Genomic DNA, 12,970 nt, shown 5'->3' on the forward strand with positions numbered 1-12,970 from the left:
TTTTGCATCATCACCCCTTTGGCTAACTAATACACTTTGCTATTCATAGGTCTTCTTTAATTTCTTTCATTTGTATTTTGTAGGTTTCACCATATAAGTCTTTTGCATCCTTAGATCAATTTATTCCTAAATATTTTATTATTTTAGATACAATTGCAAATAGAATTGCTTCTTAATTTGCCGTTTGGCTTGTTCATTGTTAATGTATAGAAACCAACTGATTTTTTTGTGTTGATCCTGCCACTTTGCTGAACTTGTGGATATCTTTGGATTTTCTCTATATTAGATCATGTCTTCTGCAAATAGAAATAGTTTTACTTCTTCCTTTCCAGTTTGGGTAACTTTTATTTCTTTTTCTTGACTAATTGGCCTAGCTAGAACTTCTAAAACAATATTGAATAGCCGAGACAAAAGCAGGGATCCTTGTCTTGTTCTTTATCTTAGAAGGAAAGCTTTAAGTCTTTCAACATTGAGTAGATGTTAGCTGTGGGTTTTTCATAAATGGCCTTTACCATGTTTAGAAAGTTCCCTTCTATTCCCAGTTTTGTGAATGTTTTTTCAATCAAGAAAATGTGCTGGATTTTTTCAAATGCTTTTTCTGTGTCTATTGAGATAATCATATAGTGGTGTGTTTTTTTTGGTCATTCTATTTATTTAGTATATTATATTGATTGCTTTTCCTATGTCGAACTATCTCTGCCCACTTTTAATTGAGTTGTTTTCTAATTATGGAGTTTTAAGAGTTATTTATATATTCTAGATGTAAACCCTTTATCAAATATATAATTTACAATAAATTTCTCCCATTCTGTGGGGGCCAGAATAGACTGTGAGCCATTGGCTGAGCAAACATTCCCAATAATATCAAAAGCTGTAGTCAAAGTCTTATTTCCAAAAATAAGAAAGACAGAACTTGGTTGTGGCCTGAGTGTGGAAAGCGAAGGGAAAATAATTTTGTGCTGAGATTTTGTGTCCAAGAATGGGGTACACTCCCAGGAATTATGAAATTAGCCAAAGGGGAAATTTATAGACTGTTTGTATTGTCTTTGTTTAATTTGCATATTTTATTCTTTGTTTGGCTTAACTTGTGTTATTTAAAAATTAATTTATTGAAGTATATCACTCGTACATAAGCATACATAAACAATAAGTATATAATAAAAGTTGTGAACTTACAAAACAAACATATATAACATCATACAGGACTCTCATAGCTCACCCTACCACCAATAACTTGCATTGTTGTTAAACCTTTTTAATTAATGATTAAAGAGCATTGTCAAAATATTGCTACTAACCAAAGTATTTTCCCCCAACCAAACCTATTATTATTATCTTTATATCATTTATATATGAACATATATAAACAATTGAATGTATAGTAAAAATTGTGAATTTACCAAGCAAACATGTATAACATCATAAAGGGTCCTGTACATCAACCCTTAACTAACATCTTGAATTGCCATGAGACGTTTGTTACAAATTATGAAAGAATATTGTCAAAATCTTATTACTAATCATAGTCCTTATCTTACATTTGTTGTGTCTTTCTCCCAACCCACCCCATTATTATTTTTTAAATATATTTTTTATGACAGAAGTTGTAAACTTATAAAACAATCATGCACATGTGCAGAAATCTCAAACAAAACACCCCTGCATCAACACACCACACCATGGTGGAACATTTGCTACAGATAAGATAATATCATCTAATTGTTACCATGTCCATAGTGTACATTTGGCTCACATTTTCCATACTGCCTCATTATCAACACAGTACATCTTTCCCATAGTTGCAAGAATGTTATATTATTACTGCTAACCACAGTCCATATGTCATTTCAGATGCATTTTTCCCACACTTCTCCACATTCCCAGCATCCTACAGTAGTGATATACATTTGTTCTAGCACACAAAGGACAATCTTGCATCTGCACCATCAAGCACAATTCTCATCCACCTCTTGGTTTACTGTGCTATTCAGTTCCTAGATTATTCTCTAGCATTCTGTCAGTTGGCATTTACATACCTAGCCTACCATTTTCAGCCACATACTCATTTATAAACTAGCTGTTACTGTGTGTTACCATCCACTCTATATACTTCCACACTTTTATAGTAAAACTAATTAAAGCTACGACATACATTAAACATCAGTAGTCCATCTCAGTCCTTCTCTTATCTCCTTTAAAAATCTACCACCTACCACCTGGTCTTGCAGATATTTTCCTACAATTTCTTCTAGAAGTTTCATGGTTCTTGCTTTTATTTTGGGGTTTTTGGTCCATTTTAAGTTAATTTTTGGATAAGGTGTGAGATAGGGGTCCTCCTTCCTTCATTGGCTATGGATGTCCAATTCTTTCAGCACCATTTGTTGAATGGACTGTTCTTACCAAGCTGTGTGGATTTGACAGCCTAGTCAAAAATCACCTGACCATACATGTGAGGGTCTGTTTCTGAAACATAAATTTGGTTCCATTCATCTATATGTCTGTCTTTATGCCAGTACCATGCTGTTTTTACCACTATAGCTAGGTAATATGATTTAAAGTCTGGAGATGAGGGTTTGCTCTTCCTTTTTATGATGTTTGTGGCTATTCAGCTTACCCTTCCAAATAAATTTGATGATTGTGTTTTCAATTTTTTTTTTAATGCTGGTGGAATTTTTATCAGAATTGCATTGAATCTGTATATCAATTTGAGTAAAATTGACATCTTAATGATATTTAGTCTTCCAGTGCATGATTGTGGAATGTTCTTCCAGTTATTTAACTTTTTAAAAAATTTCTTTTAACATTGAGTTGCAGTTTTCTGAATACAAGTGCTTTACATCATTGGTTAAGTTTATTCCTGACTGTTTGAATTTCACCTGTCATATTTTATTTTTACAAACTTTTAACACTTTCAGTTACTTTTATTGATATAATCTTAATTTCTAGACTCTCTTCCAGGCCTCTCTCTCCTGTCTTTTCCTTTGAGGCTCTAGCATACCCTTTAGTATTTCCTGAAAATCTGGTCTCTTGCTTAGAAATTCTCTCAGTTTTTGCTTATCTGTGAATATTCTAATCTCACCCAGATTTTTGAAAGACAGTCTTGCCAGATATAAGATTCTTGGCTTAAAGTTTTTTCTTGTGGTATCTTAAATATATCAGACCACTGTCTTCTTGCTTCCATGGTTTATGGTGAAAAATCAGCACTTACTCTTATTGGGTATCCCTTATATGTTATGCATTGCTTTCCTCTTGCTGTTCTCAAAATTCTCTCTGTCTTTGGCATTTCACATTCTGAGGAGTATGTGTCTTGGTGTTGGTCTATTCGGATTTTTTCAGATGGAAGTACATTGTGTTTCTTAGACATGGATATCTATGTCCTTCAATAGGGTTGGGAAATTTTCTACCATTATTTCTTTAAATATTCCTTCTGATTCTTTTCCCTTCTCTTCTCCTTCTGGGACACCCATGACACGTATGTTTGCATGCCTTTTGCTGTCATTTAGTTGCCTGAGACCTTTTGAAAAAATTGTTCAATTTTTTCCATTCTTTTCTTCATTGTTCTTTTGTATGTTCACTTTCAGAGGCCATTTCTTCAAACTCACCAATCCTTTCTTCTGCCTCCTCAAATCTGCTAGTATATGATTCTAGTGATTTTTAATTCCATTTATTGCCCCTTTCATTCCCATAAGATCTGCTATTTTTCTATGTGTGCTTTCAAATTCTTCTTCGTGCCCATCCAGTGTCTTCTTTATATCCTTAATGTCTTTAGACATCTCATTGAATTTATTAAGGAGATTTGTTTGAACATCTATGATTAGTTGTCCCAACTCCTTTATGTCATCTGGAGGTTTATCTTGTTCCTTTATCTGGGCTATAGCTTCCTATTTCTTGGTGTGGATTGTAATTTTTGTTGGTGTCTTGGCATCCAGATTACCAGAGTATTTACTCTAGGTGCAGTTTTTCTCTTTAGTTTAGGGTTTCCTGCCCTTTCTCCCTTGCTGGTTGTGTAGTAGGAGCCAAGGTTGTAATTGATGCTATAAGCTGTGAAGGCTTAAGCTGCCCTCATTGCACCAGGAACTAATGAAGCTTCTCCCAACTTTCTCCTTTGCCAGAAGTAGGGACAGAGTCACAGCTGTATGGAATAAATCAAGTCATGCAGGCCTAAACTGTAGTTGCCCAGAGAGACTGATGAAGCTTCATGTCCCTTTCTCTCCTGCCTGGGGCAGGGGTGGAGCTGCAGGTGTGGGCAGCAATCTATGCAATGTGGGTCCAGGATGCCCAGTAGACTTCTGATTTTCAGTCTGTGCCAGCCAAAGGTGCCTGCAGTTACCTGGATAGGATGGTACAGGGCTCGCCAGCCTTCTCCCTGCCAGAGGCGGGACTGAAGCCTAGTCTAGGACTGCAGGGTGATCTGAAGGAATCAGTTCCTACCGTCACTGTGATTTTCAGTCAGCCCAGCTTCCCTCAGGCTGGGGGCAGAGTCAAAATGGCAGCCACTGGCCTCTTTCCAACTTGGGCAGATTCAAATCCCAGTTGTTCCCAGGGTTATATCTTAGCCAGCTGAGTTTACCAATCAGTAGCTGAAATCAGCAGCCAACCGTCTCCTCCTCCCCTGTTTTAGGAAAATGTAGCTTCTAGTTCCAGCCACAGAATAGCTCCTGGGGTGGCTCATGCTGCCAGAGTAGGATAATCATTGTCCTCTGTGGCTTGGCCAGTAATTTCCCGGAGAGGCTGGCTCGGGTCCCTGCAGCTTCCCCCCTGCTGGAGGTGGCACTTGGGCCTAGGCTAGAGCTGCCATCTGATCTGGATAGAAAGAAGCTAGTCCCTACCAGCACTGTGATTTTCAGTCTGCCTGCTTCCACTCATTCCAGGAGCAGAGTTAAGATGGCGGTTACCGGCCTCTTTCTGACTTGGTCAGGCTCAAACTTTAGCTGTTCTCAGGATTATACTTTAGCCCACTGAATTTACTCATAAGTAGCTGAAGTTGGTACCCAGCTATCGCTTCCTCCCCATTTTTGGAAAGTGGAGCTTTCTAATTCCAGCTGTGGAACAGCTCCTGAGGCAGCTTGTGCCTCCAGTAGAGGACTGGCACCGGCCTCCAAGGTGTGGAGCGCTTTTCTTATGAGTCTTCTCTGCAGATGGGCAGTCTCCTCCTTCCATTCCTTCAAGGATGTTGCAGGATGCTCTTCTGGCCTCCTGTAAATCCCAAACAGGTGTTTCAGCTAGCTCCAGATAGCTCTGTGTGTTTACTAACTGCTCTGTAGCAAGAGTTGACTCTAAGAGCTCCTTACTCTGCCGCTGTCTTGCTGGTTGTCCTCTTAACTTGTGTTTTTGTTTCATTTTATTTCACTTGAAATGGCAGGACAATGAGCAACTTCAGAACCCTGTTGGTAGTCCTGCTTGATTGCTGCACTGTGTAAAAATTCATGTGACCTTCACTCTATCCAGTTGCCTTTTAGCACCAAGTGCTTCTATGTGCATAAGTGCTTGAAATCCAGGCACTGTGTTTGGTTCTTAAAAGGTTGGGGGATGCCCTTCTATTACTCATACCAGATATAACTTACTGAACACTTAATCACATGGTAGGTAGTGAGCTTGAACTGCAGCAATTTAAATCCAGCCTCACCTTGGCTTCTGCAAACACTAGGGTCTTGACTGAGGCAGTCCTGTCCTCCATAACCTCATGTTAAAATAGTTTTGACTCTTTCGCTTGGTCTCGTGGTGCCGACAAGATGGGTAAGTGTCGAGGTCTTCATACTGCCAGGAAGCTCCGTAGCCACTGACGGAACCCTAAGTGGCATGATCAGCAGTACCCGGCTGGGCACAGCTCTGAAGGGCAGCCCTTTTGGAGGCACTTCCCAAGCAAAGGGAATTGTGTTGGGAAAAGTAGGGGTTGAAACCAAACAGTCAAATTCTGTCATCAGGAAGTGTGTCAGTGTCCAGTTGATCAATAATGGGAAGAAAATCACAACCTTCATACCCAATGATGGTTGCTTGGATTTTACTGAGGAAAAAGATGAACTTCTGGTTGCTGGATTTGGTTACAAAGGTCATGCAGTTGGTGACATTCCTGGAGTCTTCTTTAGGGTTATCAAAGTAGCCAATGTCTCTCTTTTGGCTTTACATAAAGGCAAGAAGGAAAGACTAAGATCATAAATTTTGATGATGCAAAGCAAGCAGTAGTAATAAATTTTCATATGCCAAAAAAAAAAAGTTTTCATTGCTTAGTTGATAAACAAAAGTGCCCAGTTTGTTTTGAGGTGAAAAGGAAGTCTGAAACTGTAACTGTAAGAGTTAAGAATTGACAATTACTGCCCTTTTTTTTTAAGATTTATTTATTTATTATTTCTCTCCCCATCCCCCCCACCTGCCTGCCCGCCCCAGTTGTCTGTTCTCTGTGTCTATTTTGCTGCGTCTTCTTTGTCCGCTTCTGTTGTTGTCAGCGGCACGGGAATCTGTATTTCTTTTTGTTGCGTCATCTTGTTGTGTCAGCTCTCCGTGTGTGTGGCGCCATTCCTGGGCAGGCTGAACTTTCTTTCGCGCTGGGCGGCTCTCCTTACGGGGTGCGCTCCTTGCGTGTGGGGCTCCCCTACGCGGGGGACACCCCTGCGTGGCACGGCACTCCTTGCGCGCATCAGCACTGTGCATGGGCCAGCTCCACACGGGTCAAGGAGGTAGACGGATGCCCTAACCACTGGGCCAAGTCCCATGCTCTTTTAAGGTTGATTCAGTGCTTTAAGAGGCTAACACAGAAGGGTAAAAGTAAGTCTCCATACAAGTCAGAGAGGAGATTCTGAATCTCCTCTTTGGATCCTGTCTGGAGTCACAGCTGAGAAGAGAAGAAAATAAATAAATAAATAGTTCATAAATATGAAGATCTATTTCTGAACTCTCAATCTGAAGAAAAAAATGACAATTACGATTACTGAAATACTATATAAACACTTCTTCTTATTTTTCCAGTATATTAAAAATAGCCAAAAGTTAGTACCTAAAATTGTGAAAACTCCCTAAAATGACTTTAATTTTATTCATAGTTAATTCAAAACTAGGCTCACCTTTGAGTCAACTTGCCCTTGTGATTGTAACCACTCTACCCTCCCCTGTCTGAATCCATAAAAACTCCTGCTCCCTCGGTTTGGGAAAGGCAGATTTGAGACACCCCCTTCTCCATCCTTCCACTGGCGTTAATATACCTGCTTTCTCCCAAGAGCATCCTCTTGTGGACTCCAAGTCACCTGCCCCAGACCGGACCCCAGAGGGACCCCTGCAGCTTAGCGCTTTCCATGTGAGTTGAGCTTTTCCACTTTTTAATCCTCACACTGGAGTTTATTCTCCTGACAACAGGAGTCGTGGAAGGTTAGCATTAGTAATAGGAGGGCACTCATTGTGACTTTGGGCAGATGATTTGAGCTCGTGAGGCTCCCTTTCTTCAATTACAGGTGAGGTGAGGTGATATGGGTGGGGGTGGGTCACCATCCCCGCATGCTTGAAAGCATTTAATAAGATCATATATTGAAAAGGCCTAGCGCTGCACATCGGTCTTTTGTTGTTGTTTTACGACACTTTTATTATTTGCTGACAGAGTTAGGACATAAATCTAGGCCTCTCTCTTTTTTTTTTTTTTCAGTGGCAGGGCTGGTCCCTGTAAGCTGTATTCCTTTGAACTTCAAGAAAGATATTTCTCCCTGTTAAGGTGTGGCTTGCTAGAGAAGGCGAAAGAATTTGGGTAGAAGTGGAGTTGAATTCGCTGGGCCAGCCACCCGAATACCAAAACCATGGCAGCCGGCTTTCAACGAGAGCTTGAGGGGCTCCCGGCAGCGAACACAGCAGCCAGGGCTGCCGAAGTCGCTGTCTCAGACAGACTGCCCTGACATTGGCCCAGGGGGCTAAGTGAGCTCCTTCTAAAAGATCAGGCTGTCCTCACACACAGGCTGTTGGAGCTACCAGCCAGGACCCAGCGCTCCCCAGGAGGTCGGGCAGGGAAGGTCACCCTCAAGCCGCGTCCTTCTTACTTTGGCAGATGCTTTGAAAGGAGGATGGCCACCATTTGGGTGCCTGGGAGGGCGAGGTTGCCTCAGGGCTCTTTCCAGGCCACCTCCGATCCCCACCCCTGCCCGCCTTCCTTTCTCAGAACTTAACCTGGCTCCAGACTGTCTCCTGACTCTTCAGCCTGCCAGGAACTCTGGCATCAAAACGTGCCAAGGCATCTACCGCATCGGCAGGCTTTTTCTCTTATAGTACTAGCATTTTACATTGGCCAACCCTTTATTATTTGACCAACAGCTTTTGTTTACATTTTCTCCTTTGAACCTGAAACCAGCCCTGTTTTGTCGACTATGTGTATCACTAACCCCCACTGACAAGCTAGAAACTCAGCCTCAGACCTGAGGTGGGACCTGGGTGCCGCTTTCTCCCTCCAAAGCCAGGGCTCCGCTCAGGACACAGAGCTGTCCCCTGGGAGGAGTGGTCTTGAGCTAAGGACCAGGAATGCATCTTTGTGCAGTCAAAACAGTCTAAAGAAAAGGCACCTGGTAACATTGAAGGCAAAGTGGCCCGCAGAGCAGCTGGCAGCTGAATGAAACCGAGTCCTGAAGTGGTAGCTTAGACTTGGCATCTACTTGTCTTTCCTGGTGTTTTCCCTGAAACTCCTTCTGCCCACACCTTACTTCGTTGTGATAATCATCAATCCGATTTATTATTTGGCTATACTCCTTACTAATTCTTTTTATGTCTCTGCATAATATGGGTAATAATTACAGTGCAAAGGATTCGTCGCTGCCTTTTATGACATGGTAATGGGGGTTTATTAGGCTAACGGATGGTTCTGAGAGAAGCCGTTGGTGAAATGGATTTGTCCTGAGTAGGTCGAGTGAAGCATGTGCTTCACTTACATCCTTGGCACAAAGACAGGCAATTGGCTGCTGCTGGAAACAGCAAGGACTCTGCAGTTAGGCCGGCGGGCAGGACCCCTGCCCTGGCCCAGCCACCTCCTACCTCTGAGGCTTGAAGCAAATCTGTGTGGATAAAAGTGCTGCACAATGGTGTCATTGTGAGCATTAAATGAAATAATGTCTGCAAAGTGAGTAATCAGTAGGTCATAGTTAATATAATGTGGAGGACAGACCACCAGGTTGGGAGCTAGGTGGTCGGGGTGCCAGGCCCAAATCTATCACTTGCTGTGTGACCTTGGGAAGGTAACTTAACCTTACTGAGCTTTGGTTTCCTCATCTGTACAATGGGGCTAATAATAGTATCTATCTGGTAAGGTGATTGTGTATGCAGCAAAGTGCCAGGCAGATGCTAGTGCCCAGGGACATTGCAGTTGTTATGAGGACAGAAGCTGGCTCTGAGCTTCAGCCCACATGGCTCGCCTCTCCCTGTCCCAAGCACTGGGCCCCACTTCCTCTATACACAGCCACATGCAGGGATGCTGGCAGGAGGCGAATTCTCCAGGGCCAGGGCACTTGATTCTAAGTCACTCCACCTCCACATGCTGCCCCAGAGGCCTCGCTGGTATCCTTGTCCTGGGGATAAAGGATGAGCCCACGCAGCCCCACCCACCATTCTGGCCTTTTCTTTCTCTCCAGCCAGCTCCCATAACTGACCTCCCAGCATGCCTCATTCCTGTGGCCCATGGTGTCTGCCAGTGTGTGTGTTTCCACGGTTATTGGCTGTTTTTAAAGGAACAGTAAGCTAGAGGACTTTCTTCTTTGATTTCTTAATCAGAATTTTATCAGTCCAAATAAAGGTTGTCTTAATGTGCTCATGGGATAGCATTTCACAAATTAGATGAATCTACCAAGGTAGTATGTGGCACGTGACCATGATTTTTGGAAAAATATGCCATTGATGTCTTTCTTAATGAGTTGGGCCCTGGTGGAAATAGGTTCCTAGGCGGACATGCTGATGTGGACGTGATAGATTTATTAAATAATACACAGTATAGTGTGGACTTAATAAGGGGTCCATGGTTTTCACCTGACTGGCAAAGGGGTCCATGGAACAAGAAAGGTTAAGAACCCCTGCCCTAAGAGGTTTAAAGGATTTCATAATGTTGTCTGGCCCTTGACAGAAACCTCCAATTGTTGTGATTAAAAATAAATGTTGGGAAAGTGTAAACTACAATGTAAACTATTATCCATGTGCCGCAGCAGTCCTCCAACATGTATTCACCAAATGCAGTGCATGTGCCTCAATGATGAAAGAGGTTGTTGATGTGGGAGGAGTGGATTGGGGGGAGTAGGGCATATGGGAACCTCTTATATTTTTTAATGTAACATATTTCGTGATCTATGTGTCTTCAAAAAATACAATAAAAAATGGTGGGGGTGGGGGGATGGAGAGTGGGGTATATGGGAAACTCTTAAGTTTCTTAATGCAACGTTTTGTGTGATCTATTAACTTTATAAAAATAATTAAAAAATTAAATTAAATTAAAAAAAACTAAATGTCAGAAAAACATAAAAAGATACAACCAAAACAATAAAAATAAAAACAAAACATAAAAATAACAACAAAATAATAATAATAAATAAATAATTGTCAATTTGCCACTGTTACTTTGAACCCTGAACGTCTCACATTTCTACCCAGAGTAAATGACTGATTTATAATCCAAATGTGCCCTCTAACAGGCTTGGGTGCCAAGAGACTGACTAGAGCGGCATTAGCTAAAGCAAAGAACTCATGGCCTATGCTGAAAAATATTGGCTTCAGGACCGTATCATTTTATTCTTCTTAAATATGAAGAAGTATTTAAGATAAAAATATATTCAGATCTTCATTTGCTAATATAATTGCTTTTATTTAATTATTTTATTTCTTTCTCTCCCCATCTTCCCCGTTGTCTGCTCTGTGTCCATTCGCTGTGTGTTCTTCTTTGTCCACTTGCATTATCAGGAGGCACTCAGAAACTGCATCTCTTTTTTTTTGTTGCGTCATCTTGCTTCATTAGCTCTCCATATGTGTGGCGCCACTCCTGGGCAGGCTGTGCTTTTTTCACGCAGGGCAGCTCTCCTTGAGGGGCACACACCTTGTGCATGGGGCACCCCTACATGGGGGCGCCCCTGCATGGTGTGGCACTCCTTGTGCATGGCAGCACTGCACATGGGCCAGTTTACCACACAGATCGGAGGCCCTGGGGATCGAACCCTGGACCCTCCATATGGTAGACGGATGCTCTATCAGTTGAACCATGTCTGTTTCCCTAATTGCTTTTATATTTGCTAGTTTTCTCCCCATTCTTGTCCACATGTGAATATATTTTACAGAATTGCAAAGTATACATACATCTTGTTAATCTTTTCCTTTGCATGCTTTATCATAATCACACTTATAATTTTATATAGTAATTATAATTTCCATTTGAGTGATTTCATAATATTCAGTGGAGTGGATATATAATAATTTACTTAGCTTTTTCATTATTACCTGACATTTGAATTATTTCTAAGTGTTTTTCCTAATAGAGAAAGCTACAACAAATATCTTCATGCTTGTAGTTCATTTTTTTTAAATTCTATTCTATTATTTCCTTAAGGAATAAATAAAACTTTCTATTTACTCTTATTATTTTTAATTAGAAAATACATAAGTGCTTATAAAGGAATAAATAAAGCTTTTTATTTACTCTTATTATTTTTAATTAGAAAATACATAAGTGCTTATAAAGAAAATATGATAATTTCAAAAAGCATAAAGACAAAAACATTTATACTATCACTGACACTGATGACTTCTTTTATTTTTATTTTTTTATTTTTCATTTATCTTTTTTAAAAAGATACATCACAAAAAATGTTACATTAAAAAATATAAGAAGTTCCCATATACCCCACACCCCACCCCACCCCCACTCCTCCCACATCAACAACCTCCCTCATCATTGTGGCACATTCATTGTATTTGGTGAATACATTCTGGAGAACTGCTGCACCATGTGGATTATAGTTTACATTATAGTTCACACTCTCCCTCAGTACCTTCAGTGGGTTATGGCAGGATATATAATATCCAGCATCTGTCCCTGCAATATCATTTAGGACAACTCCAAGTCCTGAAAATGCCCCCACATCACATCCCTTCTTCCCTCTCCCTGCCCTCAGCAACTACCATGGCCACTGTCTCCATATCAATGTTACAGTTTCTTCCATTGCTAGAGTCACAATAGTAGAATATGTGTAAGTCTACTCTAATCCATATTTTATTCCTCCATCCTATGGACCCTGGGATAGTGATGTACACTCCACCTCTAAATTGAGAGGGGTCTTAGATCCCACATTGTTGATGGATGTGATTCTCCTGCTTGCAGTTGTAGGCATTCTCAGTTCCCTGGTGTGGTGGTTGACCATCTTCACCTCCCTGTTAGCTGACCTGGGTAAATCCAGTGAACCAGGGAGAAGGAGTCACAATTCTGCTGAGGCTCAGAGCCCAGCTGGCATATGGCCAGTCTAGAGATTTAAGTCTCCTGAGTATACACCAACCCCAGAGCCAACCACAGGTTCAGTAAAAGTGACAGAAGATGCATGTGCAGAAAGGTCACATCTGAGTCCAACTCCATCACACTCAGGAGCACAAATTCCAAAGTAGAGCCTGCTGACAAGGCACTGAACTCCAGGGCCATCTGCCATAACTGTAGAACCTGTTGTCTCCATAGCCCTCAGGAGAACCAGTACCTGGGGTTGAATCTACTTTACCATCTCTGATGACTTTTTTTAAGTAGTTATCTTTCTTCCTTTTAAAAAATTCATATCTATGTTATTTTTATAAACTTGAAATAATATAAAAACTATCTCACTCTCTTTTCCCATCAATAATCCAAATATTCTCCTAATTAATCGCTTGCCCTTTGTGTATTATTTTGAAATATATGGACTTGACTTTTTTAAAATAAAGATTTATTTATTTATTTCTCTCCCCTTCTCCCTCCCACTGGTTGTCTGTTCTCTGTGTGTATTAGCTGCGTATT

General features: G+C 41.0%; 1 protein-coding gene and 1 non-coding gene across 2 annotated transcripts; both read left to right on the top strand.

The window, feature by feature from the left end:
• Positions 1-5,799: 5,799 nt before the first annotated feature.
• Positions 5,800-6,156, top strand: LOC111766444 (small ribosomal subunit protein uS12-like). The gene has a single exon (XM_071215544.1). It carries the CDS (start codon positions 5,800-5,802, stop codon positions 6,154-6,156), a length of 357 nt encoding a protein of 118 aa, XP_071071645.1.
• A 552-nt stretch (positions 6,157-6,708) lies between these two features.
• Positions 6,709-6,831, top strand: LOC111766450 (small nucleolar RNA SNORA26). The gene has a single exon (XR_002798498.1). It is a non-coding gene; the product is annotated as a small nucleolar RNA SNORA26 (small nucleolar RNA).
• The last annotated feature ends 6,139 nt before the right edge of the window (positions 6,832-12,970 follow it).

Source organism: Dasypus novemcinctus, chromosome 6 (assembly GCF_030445035.2).
Source record: "Dasypus novemcinctus isolate mDasNov1 chromosome 6, mDasNov1.1.hap2, whole genome shotgun sequence".
Taxonomy (NCBI): domain Eukaryota; kingdom Metazoa; phylum Chordata; class Mammalia; order Cingulata; family Dasypodidae; genus Dasypus; species Dasypus novemcinctus.